This window comes from Bombina bombina, chromosome 2 (genome assembly GCF_027579735.1).
Source record: "Bombina bombina isolate aBomBom1 chromosome 2, aBomBom1.pri, whole genome shotgun sequence".
NCBI classification, from domain to species: domain Eukaryota; kingdom Metazoa; phylum Chordata; class Amphibia; order Anura; family Bombinatoridae; genus Bombina; species Bombina bombina.
In genome coordinates, this window is record NC_069500.1 from 909149655 (window position 1) to 909166911 (window position 17257).

Sequence of the window (17257 nt, forward strand, 5' to 3'; positions counted from 1 at the left end):
TTTGTAAATTGTTCTATAGTGTAACTGTAAAGTATGTTAATTTTGCTACTTATGTACAATAGGTTATACCTCTAGAAAACATGTTTTGCATATTGCACGACCAATATTTTCACATTCTTGTGATTATGATCCTAATTAAGTGGGACATTACATTTTCTATCATGCATATGAAAGCTATCATTAAACACATTAAAAATGGTATTATGAAGACAAACGTCAAGTTAAATGTATTTGCTGTTAATATAAACTGTTGAAATATGTCAAACTTAAAGTGATAGTAAATACTAGCGTTGTAAAACATTAGGATTTACCAGTGTATCAAATAATGGGGACTTTCAGTCATGAAGTATAAAATACTTCATGCTGAAAGTTCCTTTATTTGTCAAACATTTCGCCGCACTGAGCTCCTCAGGCAGCCCACTGCAAAACCCTATTTTTGCTTTGAGGTAACGTTTCCACCCTTAGCAAATAGCTGTTCATGCCAGCTGGCACCATGCCGGATAGCTAGCACCCTATTGGCCAAGATCACCTCAAAGCAAAATAGCATTCTGCCGTGGGCTGCCTGAGGCGCTTAGTGCTGCAAACGCTTCAGACAAATAAAGGAACTTTCAGCATGAAGTATTTTATTCTTCATGACTGAAAGTCCCCTTTTATTTGTTCCACTGGTAAATCCTAGCGTTTCACAAACACTAGGATTTACTGTCACTTTAGCAGTGCTTTTAATAAATATTAAACAGATGTTTTATTTATGGGATTTTTAACTCTGTTTCTCTTTCAGTTTCATTCACAGTAATGTGCTACAATGTGCTTTGTGATAAATATGCTACTCGGCAGCTATATGGTTACTGTCCGTCATGGGCACTAAGCTGGGACTTCAGAAAGAAAGGTATCATGGAAGAGATAGTCAGCTGTGATGCAGATATCATAAGTCTTCAGGTAAATATGGAAGCTGAGAGTTCTCATTCTCCTTGGTTTCATTTATAGGCAGTCACCATGTTTATGAATTTAATATTTGCTTAAAGAAATCCAGGCAGCATTAAAGTGACATGAAACCCAAACTTTCTTTCACGATTAAGACAGAGTATTCAATTTTAAACGGGTTTCAATTTTAACCCTTTCAGTGCTAACGACGGCTCTGAGCCATCGCAGAGTTTCCCACTCAGGTGCTAACGACGGCTGAGCCGTCTCTAGCAGTCTCCCTCCTTGAGGGAGATCTGGGGGCTCCCACCTGCTCCTACCCCGGCGATCGGGCCTGTATAGTGACAGGCATCGCGTTTTACGTGGTTACGTCACGCGCATTGACATGACGTCACCGCGCAACTTTATTAACAAAATACGACAAGAATAGGGTAAGGGGGCATGCTGCTTAGAAGCCTGTATCTCAGACATCTAAACAGCTACAGACTCCCAAGACCTACTGTGAAAGGTAATCGCCTAACCTTTCCAACAGTATAAGTCTTGGATCGGAAAAGAAAAAAAAAATATTTAAAAAAAACCCAAACCCTCAAATTTGCTTAGCACCCAGGTGAAAAAGTGCTTAGCACTCAAAGGGTTAAACAGGTTTCAATTTTTTTCAACCGGTTTCAATTTTTTTCTGTCATCCCGTTTGCTTCATTATCTTAGTATCGTTGTTGAAGGGGCAGCAAGGCACTACTGGGAGATATCTGAACACATCTGATGAACCAATTAAAAGAGGCACATGTGCAGCCACAAATCAACTTCTTGCTTCCAGTAATGCTTTCCCACTTAATCGCATACCTAGGTATGGTTTTCAGCAAAAGATACCAAGAGAATGAAAGAAATTAAAGTAAAATGGAAAGTTGATTAAAGTTGCTTTCTATATCTTAATTAGGGACGTTTCATTTTTGCTTTACTGTCCCCTTAAGTTAGATATGGTTATTTACTATACTTACTTCACCAGGGCTACCCGTTAAACGGAATACTGTACACTAGTTTTTTCTTCGCATAAATATTTTGTATTGCTTGCTCCTGTTTGTGTAATAAGTCTTTTCATATACTGCGTGTGTCCCAACTTAACTTCATCAAAAGTGCTAAACTGGGAGCTTCTAAGCTTTTAAAAAGTTTTATACTGAATTTTTAGATCAATATCTGTGCCTATTCTTTATAGTAGTGTGTATTACATGCAGTTTTAATGAAAATTGGTGTACGCTGTCCCTTTTTAAAGGAATATTCCAGTCCAAAGTAAAATACACTCCATTTTTGAATAGAAACAATTTTTGCAATTTACTTGTATGGCAAAAATGCTTCTAGGAAAAAATATCACTGATGTAGCTGGAGCTTTTATTATGCATGGGCATGTGGAGCATATCTACATAATTACCCTATACTACGGAACATTTAAACTGTGAACTCAGAAAAACAGTGATGCATTTGATCTTATAGATGACCCAATTTACAGTATAGAAGCCACCACCAACTAACTTTTCTCCAACATAGGTGTGTCCGGTCCACGGCGTCATCCTTACTTGTGGGATATTCTCCTCCCCAACAGGAAATGGCAAAGAGCCCAGCAAAGCTGGTCATATGATCCCTCCTAGGCTCCGCCTACCCCAGTCATTCTCTTTGCCGTTGCACAGGCAATATCTCCACGGAGATGGCTTAGAGTTTTTTGGTGTTTAAATGTAGTTTTTATTCTTCAATCAAGTGTTTGTTATTTTAAAATAGTGCTGGTATGTACTATTTACTCTGAAACAGAAAAGAGAAGAAGATTTCTGTTTGTGAGAGGAAGATGATTTTAGCAAACGTTACTAAAATCGATTGCTGTTTCCACACAGGACTGTTGAGATGAAGTAACTTCAGTTGGGGGAAGCAGTTGGCAGACTTTTCTGCCTGAGGTATGATGGCCACATTTCTAACACGACTTGGTAATGCTGGAAGGCTGTCATTTTCCCTATGGGGACCGGTAAGCCATTTTCTTAGATTAAGTAAAAGAATAAAGGCTTTATAAGGGCTTAAAAAACTGGTAGACATTTTTCTGGGCTAAAACGATTACTTGCTAAGCATATTTGACAGATTATAGCGCTTTATAATTATTATAATCTTGGGGATTGTTGTTAAAAAACGGCAGGCACTGTATGAACACCTTTTTCAGATTGGGGCCTTTCTCTAGTCATAGGCAGAGCCTCATTTTCGCGCCACTAATGCGCAGTTGTTTTTGGAAGGCAAGGCATGCAGATGCATGTGTGAGGAGCTAAGATACACTGAAAAAGCTTACAGAAGGCGTCATTTGGTATCGTATTCCCCTCTGGGCTTGGTTGGGTCTCAGCAAAGCAGATTCCTGGGACTGTATAGGGGTTAAATGTAAAAACGGCTCCGGTTCCGTTATTTTAAGGGTTAAAGCTTTCAAATTTGGTGTGCAATACTTTTAAGGCTTTAAGACACTGGTGAAATTTTGGTGAATTTTGAACAATTGCTTCATACTTTTTCGCATATTCAGTAATAAAGTGTGTTCTGTTTAAAATTTAAAGTGACAGTAACGGTTTTATTTTAAAACGTTTTTTGTGCTTTGTTGACAAGTTTAAGCCTGTTTAACATGTCTGAACCATCAGATAAACGATGTTCTATATGTATGAAAGCCAATGTGTCTCCCCATTTAAATATATGTGATAATTGTGACATGGTGTCCAAAAAAGTAGGGACAATGATGCCACAGATAATAATAGTGCCCAAGATGATTCTTCAGATGAGGGGAGTAAGCATGGTACTGCATCACCCCCTTCTGTGTCTACACCAGTTTTTGCCCACACAAGAGGCCCCTAGTACATCTAGTGCGCCAATACTTATTACTATGCAACAATTAACGGCTGTTATGGATAATTCTATTGCAAATATTTTATCTAAAATGCCTACTTATCAAAGAAAGCGCGATTGCTCTGTTTTAAACACTGAAGAGCAAGAGGTCGCTGATGATGACGCTTCTGACATACCCTCACACCAATCTGAAGGGGCCAGGAGGGAGGTTTTGTCTGAGGGAGAAATTTCAGATTCAGGGAAAATTTCTCAACAAGCTGAACCTGATGTTGTAACATTTAAATTTAAATTAAAACATCTCCGCGCACTGCTTAAGGAGGTATTATCTACTCTGGATGATTGTGACAATTTGGTCATTCCAGAGAAATTATGTAAGATGGATAAGTTCCTAGAGGTTCCGGTGCCCCCCGATGTTTTTCCTATACCCAAGCGGGTGGCGGATATATTAAACAAGGAATGGGAAAGGCCCGGCATACCTTTTGTGCCTCCCCCTATATTTAAGAAATTATTTCCTATAGTCGACCCCAGAAAGGACTTATGGCAGACAGTCCCTAAGGTCGAGGGGGCGGTCTCTACTCTAAACAAACGCACTACTATTCCCATAGAAGATAGTTGTGCTTTTAAAGATCCTATGGATAAAAAATTAGAGGGTTTGCTTAAAAAAAAGTTTGTTCAGCAAGGTTACCTTCTTCAACCAATTTCATGCATTGTTCCTGTCACTACGGCAGCGTGTTTCTGGTTCGAAGAACTAGAAAAGTCGCTCGATAAAGAATCTTCGTATGAGGAGATTATGGGCAGAGTTCATGCACTTAAATTGGCTAACTCTTTAATTCTAGATGCCGCTTTGCAATTAGCGAGATTAGCGGCGAAAAATTCAGGGTTTGCTATCGTGGCGCGCAGAGCGCTCTGGCTGAAGTCTTGGTCAGCGGATGTGTCTTCCAAGACAAAATTACTTAACATCCCTTTCAAGGGCAAAACACTGTTTGGGCCCGATTTGAAAGAGATTATTTCAGACATCACCGGAGGAAAGGGCCACGCCCTTCCTCAGGATAGGTCTTTTAAGGCTAGAAATAAGCCTAATTTTCGTCCCTTTCGCAGAAACGGACCAGCCTCTACTTCTACATCCTCTAAGCAAGAGGGTAATACTTCTCAACCCAAACCAGCCTGGAGACCGATGCAAGGCTGGAACAAGGGTAAGCAGGCCAAGAAGCCTGCCACTGCTACCAAAACAGCATGAAGGGATGGCCCCCGATCCGGGACCGGATCTGGTGGGGGGCAGACTTTCTCTCTTTGCTCAGGCCTGGGCAAGAGATGTTCAGGATCCTTGGGCACTAGAAATAGTTTCTCAAGGTTATCTCCTGGAATTCAAGGAACTACCCCCAAGGGGAAGGTTCCACAGGTCTCAATTATCTTCAAACCAAATAAAAAGACAGGCATTCTTACATTGTGTAGAAGACCTGTTAAGGATGGGAGTAATTCATCCAGTTCCAATAAGAGAACAAGGGATGGGGTTTTACACCAACCTGTTCATAGTTCCCAAAAAAGAGGGAACGTTCAGACCAATTCTAGATCTCAAGATCCTAAACAAATTTCTCAGGGTCCCATCGTTCAAAATGGAAACCATTCGAACGATCCTTCCTACCATCCAGGAAGGTCAGTTCATGACCACGGTGGATTTAAAGGATGCGTACCTCCATATTCCCATCCACAAGGAACATCATCAGTTCCTAAGGTTCGCTTTTCTGGACAAGCATTACCAGTTTGTGGCACTTCCATTCGGGTTAGCCACTGCTCCGAGAATTTTCACAAAGGTACTAGGGTCCCTTCTAGCGGTTCTAAGACCAAGGGGCATTGCAGTAGTACCGTACTTGGACGACATCCTGATTCAAGCGTCGTCTCTGTCAAAGGCAAAGGCTCATACGGACATCGTCCTAGCCTTTCTCAGATCTCACGGATGGAAAGTAAACATAGAAAAAAGTTCTCTTTCCCCGTCAACAAGAGTTCCCTTCTTGGGAACAATAATAGACTCCTTAGAAATGAGAATTTTTCTGACAGAGGTCAGAAAATCAAAACTTCTAAGCTCTTGTCAAGTTCTTCATTCTGTTCTTCGTCCTTCCATAGCGCAGTGCATGGAAGTAATAGGATTGATGGTTGCAGCAATGGACATAGTTCCTTTTACACAAATTCATCTAAGACCATTACAACTGTGCATGCTCAGACAGTGGAATGGGGATTATACAGACTTGTCTCCGACGATTCAAGTAGATCAAAGGACCAGAGATTCACTCCGTTGGTGGCTAATCCTGGACAATCTGTCACAGGGAATGAGCTTCCGCAGACCAGAGTGGGTCATTGTCACGACCGACGCCAGTCTGGTGGGCTGGGGCGCGGTCTGGGAACCCCTGAAAGCTCAGGGTCTATGGTCTCGGGAAGAATCTCTTCTCCCAATAAACATTCTGGAACTGAGAGCGATATTCAATGCTCTCAAAGCTTGGCCTCATCTAGCAAAGGCCAAATTCATAAGGTTTCAATCAGACAACATGACGACAGTTGCTTATATCAACCATCAGGGGGGAACAAGGAGTTCCCTGGCGATGGAGGAAGTGACCAAGATAATTCAATGGGCGGAGGATCACTCCTGCCACTTGTCTGCAATCCACATCCCAGGAGTGGAAAATTGGGAAGCGGATTTTCTGAGTCGTCAGACATTCCATCCGGGGGAGTGGGAACTCCACCCGGAAATCTTTGCCCAAATAACTCAATTATGGGGCATTCCAGACATGGATCTGATGGCGTCTCGCCAGAACTTCAAGGTTCCTTGTTACGGGTCCAGATCCAGGGATCCCAAGGCGACTCTAGTAGATGCACTAGTAGCACCTTGGACCTTCAACCTAGCTTATGTTTTCCCACCGTTTCCTCTCATTCCCAGGCTGGTAGCCAGGATCAACCAGGAGAGGGCTTCGGTGATCTTGATAGCTCCTGCGTGGCCACGCAGGACTTGGTATGCAGACCTGGTGAATATGTCATCGGCTCCACCATGGAAGCTACCTTTGAGACAGGACCTTCTTGTTCAAGGTCCATTCGAACATCCGAATCTGGTTTCTCTCCAACTGACTGCTTGGAGATTGAACGCTTGATTTTATCAAAGCGTGGGTTTTCAGATTCTGTAATAGATACTCTTATTCAGGCTAGAAAGCCTGTAACTAGAAAGATTTACCATAAGATATGGAAAAAATATATCTATTGGTGTGAATCTAAAGGATTCCCATGGAACAAGATAAAAATTCCTAGGATTTTATCCTTTCTACAAGAGGGTTTGGAGAAGGGATTATCTGCAAGTTCTCTGAAGGGACAGATTTCTGCGTTATCTGTTTTACTTCACAAAAGGCTGGCAGCTGTACCAGACGTTCAGGCGTTTGTTCAGGCTCTGGTTAGAATCAAGCCTGTTTACAGACCTTTGACTCCTCCCTGGAGTCTCAATCTAGTTCTTTCAGTTCTTCAAGGGGTTCCGTTTGAACCCTTACATTCCGTAGATATTAAGTTATTATCTTGGAAAGTTTTGTTTTTGGTTGCAATTTCTTCTGCTAGAAGAGTTTCAGAGTTATCTGCTCTGCAGTGTTCTCCACCCTATCTGGTGTTCCATGCAGATAAGGTGGTTTTGCGTACTAAGCCTGGTTTTCTTCCGAAAGTTGTTTCCAACAAGAATATTAACCAGGAGATAGTTGTACCTTCTTTGTGCCCGAATCCAGTTTCAAAGAAGGAACGTTTGTTACACAATTTGGACGTAGTCCGTGCTCTAAAATTCTATTTAGAGGCCACTAAAGATTTCAGACAAACTTCTTCTTTGTTTGTTGTTTATTCTGGTAAAAGGAGAGGTCAAAAAGCAACTTCTACCTCTCTTTCTTTTTGGCTTAAAAGCATTATCCGTTTGGCTTATGAGACTGCCGGACGGCAGCCTCCTGAAAGAATCACAGCTCACTCCACTAGGGCTGTGGCTTCCACATGGGCCTTCAAGAACGAAGCTTCTGTTGACCAGATATGTAAGGCAGCGACTTGGTCTTCACTGCACACTTTTGACAAATTTTACAAATTTGATACTTTTGCTTCTTCGGAGGCTATTTTTGGGAGAAAGGTTTTGCAAGCCGTGGTGCCTTCCATTTAGGTGACCTGATTTGCTCCCTCCCTTCATCCGTGTCCTAAAGCTTTGGTATTGGTTCCCACAAGTAAGGATGACGCCGTGGACCGGACACACCTATGTTGGAGAAAACAGAATTTATGCTTACCTTATAAATTACTTTCTCCAATGGTGTGTCCGGTCCACGGCCCGCCCTGGTTTTTTTAATCAGGTCTGATGAATTATTTTCTCTAACTACAGTCACCACGGTATCATATGATTTCTCCTATGCATATTTCCTCCTGTACGTCGGTCGAATGACTGGGGTAGGCGGAGCCTAGGAGGGATCATATGACCAGCTTTGCTGGGCTCTTTGCCATTTCCTGTTGGGGAGGAGAATATCCCACAAGTAAGGATGACGCCGTGGACCGGACACACCGTTGGAGAAAGTAATTTATCAGGTAAGCATAAATTCTGTTTTTTTTTTTTAATATGCTGTGAAATCTAGATATGTTCACATGTCCATGCACAGTAAAAGCACTTACTAGATAGTGATAACTTTTACTAGAAGGTTTGCTAATACATGAGTATTGCAAAAATGTATTTTCAAAACATTGGTTCAATATTTGGTTTTAGAAGGGTGATGAGGAGAATTTTTGATTACAGATGGCTCTCATCCAACTGTGCAACGACGGTGTTTTTAAAAAATGGATACTAAAAAGCTTTCCTTCCTAAGATATGGTGAGGCCACGGCTTCATCAATTACTGTTGGGAATACCACTCCTGGCCAGCAGGAGGATGCAAAGAGCACCACAGCAAAGCTGTTAAGTATCCCTTCTCCACAACCCCCAGTCATTCTCTTTGCCTTCGGTGCAAGGAGGAGGTGAAGTTTTGGTGTCTGAAGAAGATTGGATTTATTTCACTTCAATCAAGATTTTATTATTTTGAAGTATGTTTGCTCTATTCTTTCCTTTAAAGATTGGGTCTAGCCGTACTCTGTTAGTCTCTTAAGTAGGGCAGCGGTAGCTTTAAAGTAGTTAGGAATATGTGGGGTGGGCTTCACTGGGTTTTCCTAACATGTTGCTGCCCTAGTACAGAAAGCCAGAGTAGGTTTACTCTGTTCTTTTTTTCTACTGGTCTCTGTGTGGAGTGGCGTCCTTTCATGCCAGGTAGGCTATGCTCCTGCCGGACGGCTAGATGCAGGCAAGTGCCTTTTTTGTCTTCTAATTGAAAATGAGAGACTGTGCACTATATAAACTGCAGAAATTAATTAAGGGACAATTTATATCCTAGTTAGGATATTTATTATGGCAGCAGGCGGGCACTTAATGTGACAAGATGAGACAGACTTTCCCCCTTATTGATTATGAAGGGGTTAATTAATTTAGTAGGGCTCAATTTTTTTTGTCTAAATGACAACAAATGGCTGCAAACTTATGTATTTTAAGATTTTTATATCGGTCTCTGTAAAAGGCGATATGGCGTAGCTCTTGCCACAGTATCATAGAAGATTCTGTTGGCTCTGGATGCATGCATTTTGCGAAAACCCTATCACCCCTCAGGCTGTTTTATTTCTTCTCTTCCACTCCTAGTCAGAGCGATATGACTATTTGTGGATTCGTGTTTATGATAGGAAACCAATGAAAATTGGAGCGCTCTGTCTCCTGTTTGCGCTCCGGATGGGCTGTGACTCCGCCTTCATCTTAGCAATAAGAGCAGATCGGCGCCATTTTCAGCCTGTGGCTGAGTCCGATCATGTGACATCGCCTCCGTATCTGTTAGAGAATGGAGTGGCGATGTTGGCTTCTGCAAAAGAGTGTTTGAGGTGTTGTATGATGGAGAGAAGATAGCACTCCCCTGGGTATATATACAGTGAAGGCATTGCCACTTCATGGCATCTGTTTTTTTGGGGCTGAGGACATACACTAGTCCAAGTGTATGTTAACGATTATGGACTTACATTTTTAAAGTGACAGTGTCCTCTTAAAGGATAATAATTTATATTTTATATTTGATTTAAATATTATAGAAGTTGTCTCTATGAATTTTGTCTTTGCTAAGACGATATTTCATTTTAAGTGATAACACAATTTTATATATAAATTTTTGTAAAAAATTTTTTTGTGTCTGTATTTGTCCATGGAGCTAGAGTTCTACTCCTATGGACATATGTCTGCTCTGCCTTGATTAAATTTACTTTTAGGATAATGCTGGTCAGGCAATGCCACTGCTTTCTCCTTTATCGTCCCAAGCCTTTATGGCATCACATGCAGTGCCCTGCAGTTCCCCTCAATCTCCTGGACGAGTGTATTTGCCTGCAGATTTTGCAGCTCAGGTATTTTGATATCTGCAGCTTTATCTGCTTTTCCTTTCTTCAGGGAAAACGCAAGAGGAAATTTGAGACTCGGATTGAAAGGTTTCTGTTCCACCTACTGCTACACAGGTTGACATTCCTCATAAGCCTGATGAGGAGGATGTGTCGGTAGCTCTGAGGGTAAAATCTCAGATTTGGACAATGTAATTCCTTCAAGCTTAAATCTGAAGGATACTACTTCAATATCAGATGAACACCTTGCATGGTTAAAGGAGGTTTTGGCTAATTTGGAGCGACCCTGTCATCAACCCTTCAGAATCTTGTTAACTTTATAAATACTAGGATTCCTCTGTGGAAGTTTTTTCCTGTTCCAGACCGTGCTGACAGATTTTTCACAGGATGGGAGAAGTCAGGGATTCACTTTTTTCCTGTCTTTTAAAGGATGTTTCCTGTTGCTGTATCCATTAAATATCATGGCGCACGGTGCCTATAGTAGTAGGGCATTTCTACTCTGGTTAAGAGAACTAAGATTCCTAGAGAGGATAGCTGTTCTTTTCAGGATCAATGGACTAAGTCGTAGGCTTTCATGGGAGTTTGTATTGCCACTGGGTCAAGTGCGGCATCCTATTGGTGGGACGCCTGGTTTGATTCCAATTTGGTAGGGACTCCTTTGGAGGAGATCCTGAACAGATTTAAGGTTCTTAAGCTAGCCCGCGGGGCGTTGTGGCTATATTTAGTGGATTTTCCTCTGAGTTCAAACTTCTGGCGCTTCCCTAAAAAGGTAAGACCTTGTTTGATCCTGCTTTGACAGGAATATTTCTTATATTACGGGTGGAAAAGGGTCTTTTCTACTGCAAGACAAGATGAATAGACCTAAAGGAGTTTGCCCCCAATCCGAGATTGGTTTCCAAGTGGAGGGCTAAATCTCTGTCTTCAAACATGGATACGAGATGTCCCATATAGGCTGTGGACATAGTATCTCAGGTTTTCTACATAGAATTCATACCTTTTCTCCCAGAGACCGGTTCCTCCTCAATTTATCTGCAGGCCATATAACAGTGAGACATTTTTGAAGTGCGTTTGGGACCTCTTCCCTGTGAGTGTTAGGTCCAGTTCCTGTAAGAGAATTGGGTCTAGAAATTCTATTTATTCCTTTTAGTGCTTCCCGAAAAGGAGGGAATTTTTCGTCCTATGGTAGATCTAAAGTGTCTCAATTTTTTTTTCTCAGGCTATCGTCCTTTCAAGGTGGAAACCAGGGGTTTCTTTCTTCATTTGGTTCAAAAGGGTCAGTTCATGGTGACCATAAACCTGGAGGACGTGTATTTTCAAGTTCCTGAGTTTTGCCTTTGTCAAACACTTTAAGCTTGTGACTCTTCCCTTTGGACTTGCAACGGCTCCCAGAGGGGGCTGTCTTGGCAGTGATCAGGTTTCCGGGAATTGCTGTGATGCCCTTCCTGGACGACAATGGTTCAGGCTCCATCTTTTCATCAAGCAATCTCTCTCATACAGAGATCTTGTATTGGAAGTGAATATGAAAATGAGTTCCCTTGTTCCAGCTACAGGGGTAGTTTTCTTAGGGACTATCTTAGTTCCCTATATTTATATAATATTTTTGTCAGAAAATAGGATTCTTTACTCTTGTTTCTTTTGGTACTCTTCTGTTTGGCCCTTCTGTGGCTCAATGTATGGAGGTAATTGGTCTGATGGTTGTTTTTCATTGGACAATCATCCCTTTGCTCGATTCCATCTGAGAGTCTGCTGTTATGCATGTTCAGATAGTGGACCGGGGATCTTGTGGCTCTGTGTCGGAGGATAAATTCAGATCTGTCGACATGAGATTCTTCCCTGTGGATAAGAGAGGGGAATTAGTGGTAGCTCGCTTAGCTTACGAGAGGTAGCGGGATTATTGCCCGCATTCCCCAAAATCTCTTGTTTTTCTCAGGAGCATCTGTCTCGGGGCACATGCTTCCCGGAGACCTTCCTGAGTAATAGTGCCCACAGTCGCAAGCCAGTTGGGTGGTTGATTATGGACTTGAGAGGAGTCTGCTCTTCCCATAACCATCTTGGAGTTGAGTTTACAATGCTCTGATGGCTTGGCCTTCGTTGTCTTAACTGGTTTTTCAGGTTCTAGTTGACCAATTTCATCTCAGTGTTTTACATTAACCACCTGGGAGTAATCTGCAGTTCCTTTGCCATGGTTGGCGTGGATTGTTTGGTGGGCGGACGCTCACATTAGTTTATTCACTATTCATATTTCAGGAGTGAATACCGGGAGCGGACTTCTTGAGCAGTCAGATTTTTCATCCTGGGGAGTGGGCGCTTCTCCCGGAGATGTTCTCCAGGCAGTACGGCAAGCTTCCAGATTAAGTTAAAGGTCAAGAGATCAGCAGGCTGCTCTGTTAAATACCCTGGCGGTTCCGTGGGATTTCAGTCTGACATCCCTGTTCCTAAGTTTGCTCTCCTTCCACGAGTCATTGCTCATATCGAATGGGAGTAAGCATCAGTATTTTAATATTTCCTGCATAGTCTCGCAGAATCTGGTATACAGGCCTAGCGGAGATGTTTTTCTTCCACCTTGGTGGTTGTTCCTGAAGGACCGTCTAATACAGGGTCCATTCTTTCATCAAACTTTTGTTTTCTCTGAAGCTTTCTGCTTGGAGATTGAATGCTTAGTTCTGTCTAAGCGTGGTTTTTCTGAATCGGTCATTGAGACCATGATTCAGGCTCCCAAGCCTATTACTGGTAATTTTTACCATAAGGTATGGCGTAAATTCCCTGATTGGTGTGAATCCCAGGGCTACTCTTGGAAGTAGGGTTAGGATTCCTAGGGGTTTTGCCCTTTCTCCGGGAAGTTCTGGAGGACGGTTTGTCAGTCAGTTATCTGAAGGATTTCTGTGTTATCCTTTTTTTACACTGTCTGGTGGATGTGCTAGATGTGTAATCTTTTTTTCAGACCCTGGTTAGTATCATGTCTGTGTTTAAGTCTGTTGCTCCTCTTGGAGTTTTAACCTTGGTTTTAAGGTTTTGCAGCAGGCTCAGTTTGAGCCATGGCATTCCATAGATTTGAAATATTTTTATCTTGGACGTTTTCCATTTTTGCTATATCTTCTGCTCGGAGAGTTTAGGTATTCTCAGCTTTGCTGTGATCTGCTTTATCTTATTTAGGATAAGGCGGTTATTTGGCCTAAGTGGAAATTTTGTTTGGGAATGTGTTGTTCCCTCTCTGTGTCCTCATTCTTATATGTTGAGGAACGTGTGTGCACAGTTTGGATGTTGTGCGTATTTTTTTCTTCTGTTTTATGTTTTCTCTGTATTAGAAAGCTACTGCTACTTCTCTTTTCTCTGGTTGAGAAATTTTTGTTTGTTTTTCAGACTGCGGGGCTGCACTCTTCTGAGAGAGTTATGGCCCATTACACGAGGGCCGTCTCTTCTTCTTGGTTTTTCATAGATGAAACTTCTGTTGATTGGTTTTGTAAGGCTGCAACTTGGTCTTCCTTGCGTACTTTTTCAAATTTTTCAAATTTGATTCTTTTGCCTCGGCTGAGGCTTCTTTTGGGAGAAAGGTTATTCAAGTGGTGGTGCCTTCTGTTTAGGCCTGCCTGTCTGGTCACTCCCTATTCATGTGTCCTCTAGTTTGGGTATTGATTCCCAACAGTAATTCATGATGCTGTGGACTCACCATATCTTAGGAAAGAAAACAGGATGAAGGTAAGTGATACTTAATAGCTTGCTGTGATGCTTTTTGCCGCCTCCTGCTGGCCAGGAGTGGTGTTCCCAACAGGCTTGCCTCCTTAGCTTAATGCATATGTAGCGTCATGCCTTTCTACATAGTCTTAAATTAAACCACATTAAGATTATAATTCCATTCTGATTGATACATTTTTATAGACTGTATCCTTAATCTGTGTTCTGTAGGGGAGGGCACCATAGAATACATGTTTATATAGAGTTATGTAGAAGCCATTTTTGAACCCAGCTCAGTGTCAATTTTTTGAGCATGGTTTTAGTTTGTCTTACTCCCATGGATACAGTTTTATTTATCTGTCCCTATGCTTTACATCTTTAGGAAGTTGAAACCGAGCAATACTACGCCCTCTTTCTGCCAGCATTAAAGGAACGTGGATATGATGGCTTCTTTTCTCCAAAGTCACGTGCCAAAATCATGTCCGAGCAAGAAAGAAAGCACGTAGATGGCTGTGCAATATTCTTCAGAACAGATAAGTACGTGGAAAAAATTGAGTGGTTTTTAGTTTGATTTTTTTTATTTTTTTTTTGCGCTTTGTTTTCCAATTTAATAGTGAAATGCTGCCATTCCTCAGCATATAGATTCTGCAGGTTTTAGTGCGCTACTTTCACTCCATTAAACAAAAGTCCTTTTTAGTCTGCTTCAGGAGGAAACATACAAGCACATTGTGTTAATGTATATAATGTAAGAATCAAAAATGATATAGAAAGGGACATGACACCCAAATGTTGAAGCATTTGAAACTGATGCAGCATAGCTGTAAAAAGTTGACTTGAAAATATCACCTGAACATCTCTAAGTAAAAAAGGAGGATGTTTACCTCAATTTCCTAAGTATTCACACCCCACTGTAAAGATTGCTAGTCTCAGGACTTGCAAGGGAGTGTGCATCTGGCATGTGCAGGCACAGTCATGTTATGTTATTTTCCTATTCAATTTGTTACTTTACTGTGAAATCTCATGATCATAGCAAAGCAATCCTTGACCTCAGCACATTATGCAAAATTTAGTAATTAAGTCAAACTTTTAGGGCGTTAAAAATCTTTTATTTCTCTTTTTTTACAGGCACCTCTAGCCTAATGGTACCTAATTCACACAGTGCAGAATTATATAACATTAATACCTATGTTTACTGTCCCTTTTAAAGAGTCATACATTTTAAAAGGCCCTCTCTCTCGCAAATTCTAAAATTAATTTGTGTCCCTCTTAAGAAATGTTGTTGAAAATCAGCAGAGTGTGAATGTTTCCAGAATAGTTTGACACCTTGTTTGCTGCAGCAGTTTTTTAATAGCCAAACTTGCTCCACTCTTTGCCTTATTTGGAAGAGCCAGTCTACACTTGTCTAGTTTTAGCAAAACTTTCATTGTTTTGAAGTTCCTTCTCTTTTTACCTTCAAATCTAATTAGTGACAGATGTGTAGCTGGTTTAGGCAAAACCCACTATTTCAGAGTAATAAATATTAAAAAGGGTAGGAGTAAGAAATTAAAGGTTTTTTTTTTACTTTTTTTCTTTTTTTTGTACTACACCTAACTGCATATTTTATGTTATTATCTGTTCAATTACATATCTTATAGCTGTGATTTTATTTCTTCTTCTGCTTGAGATACTAAAAAACAGATAAGCACAGATTTTATCAGTTGTCACTAGTGTAGCGGTTCTGAGTATGTGTTTTAAAATTGAGGCTTCACTACTGAGTCTGGATTTTGATCTAATGCATTTTTCTAACACTTTTATACTTCTTATAGATTCAGCCTGCTGCAAAAGCACACAGTGGAGTTTAACCAAGTAGCCATGGCAAATTCAGAGGGGTCAGAAGCCATGCTAAACAGAGTAATGACTAAGGACAACATTGGTGTTACAGTGTTGTTGGAGGTCCATAAAGATCTCTCTGCACAAGGTGAGCATGTTTCGTTTCTATATTATAACCAACTTCAGAACACACATTTAGAATTCTAGAGTTTGCATTCAAAAAGAAAGAAATAGCATGGTAAGTGTAATCTTGCCACTGTAGTTCTACCCAGCAGGTTAATATCTTTTTTTTAAAGTGTGATTTATTGAAATCTAGAGAAATCAAAATAAAGCTTGATTCCTTCACATTCACATTAACCTCACATTTTCTGTAAGTAGTTTCTTTATAGCCAAAAATGTTTACAGGAGCAGACTAAATGGTATTGTAGCGTTTGTGAAGTTAATATAATTGCCTGTATATCGTGAGTTAAAAACAGATGATCATTAGCTTTATGTTGGGTTGTTTGAATTCTCTCTCTTTATTGCACATACACTGTGTGCACAATAGACATACATACATAAATTCACATGTTCACTTAAATGTAATTCTGTTGATATCCACAAGATGGTGCAATAACATCATAAAAAGCGCAAAAACTTGAAGTTTGTTACCATAGTCATAGTAGTTTTTATATGTCCCTAATTCTTTTAAATCCCAGTAATAAAACTATTTTTGTCTTTTTAAATTATACTTTTGCTTTGCTCTAATTTTGTGCTTTTCTTGAAAATACTGTATTTTAATTTAATATTTTTCTTTCTTTTGTGCTTGAATTTAGGTTTGAAACACTCATCAGAGAAACAGCTGCTCATGGTAGCAAATGCCCACATGCATTGGGACCCTGAGTTTTCAGATGTAAAGCTTATTCAGACTATGATGTTTGTTTCTGAACTGAAAAGTATAATTGAGAAAGCTGCAAGCAGACCTGGGAGCCCCACTGCTGATCCAAATTCCATCCCTTTTGTGTTGTGTGCTGATCTGAACTCCTTACCGGATTCAGGTAAATATTTTGTGTGCAAATCCAAGCTAATAAAGGGACACTAAAGTCAAATAAAACTTTCATGATACAGATACAGCCTGCAAAAAAAAAAAAAAATCCTTTATCAAATTGTACACTGTTTTTATATACACACATTTTGAGGCACCAGCTACTACTGAGCATGTGCAAACATTCTTTGTATACATGAATCTGATTCGCTGATGGTGCATATTATTCTGGAGCTCTAATCTTTGTTTTGAATACATAATTTTTCTCCAACATTGGTGTGTCCGGTCCACGGCGTCATCCTTACTTGCGGGATATTCTCTTCCCCAACAGGAAATGGCAAAGAGTCCCAGCAAAGCTGGCCATATAGTCCCTCCTAGGCTCCGCCCACCCCAGTCATTCTCTTTGCCGTTGCACAGGCAACATCTCCACGGAGATGGTTAAGAGTTTTTTGGTGTTTTAATGTAGTTTTTATTCTTCTATCAAGTTTCAAAGAAGGAACGTTTGTTACACAATTTGGACGTTGTCCGTGCTCTAAAGTTC

At 40.7% G+C, this 17257-nt stretch overlaps 1 protein-coding gene across 1 annotated transcript in view; it reads left to right on the forward strand.

Moving 5' to 3' along the window:
- Window positions 1-17257, forward strand: part of CNOT6L (CCR4-NOT transcription complex subunit 6 like) — a 334298-nt gene that overhangs the window by 278950 nt on the left and 38091 nt on the right. The window contains exons 7-10 of the mRNA XM_053703299.1: window positions 779-936; window positions 14266-14420; window positions 15689-15840; window positions 16508-16729. Coding sequence (XP_053559274.1) covers window positions 779-936; window positions 14266-14420; window positions 15689-15840; window positions 16508-16729 — 687 coding nt within the window. The remainder of the gene's footprint in view (window positions 1-778; window positions 937-14265; window positions 14421-15688; window positions 15841-16507; window positions 16730-17257) is intronic.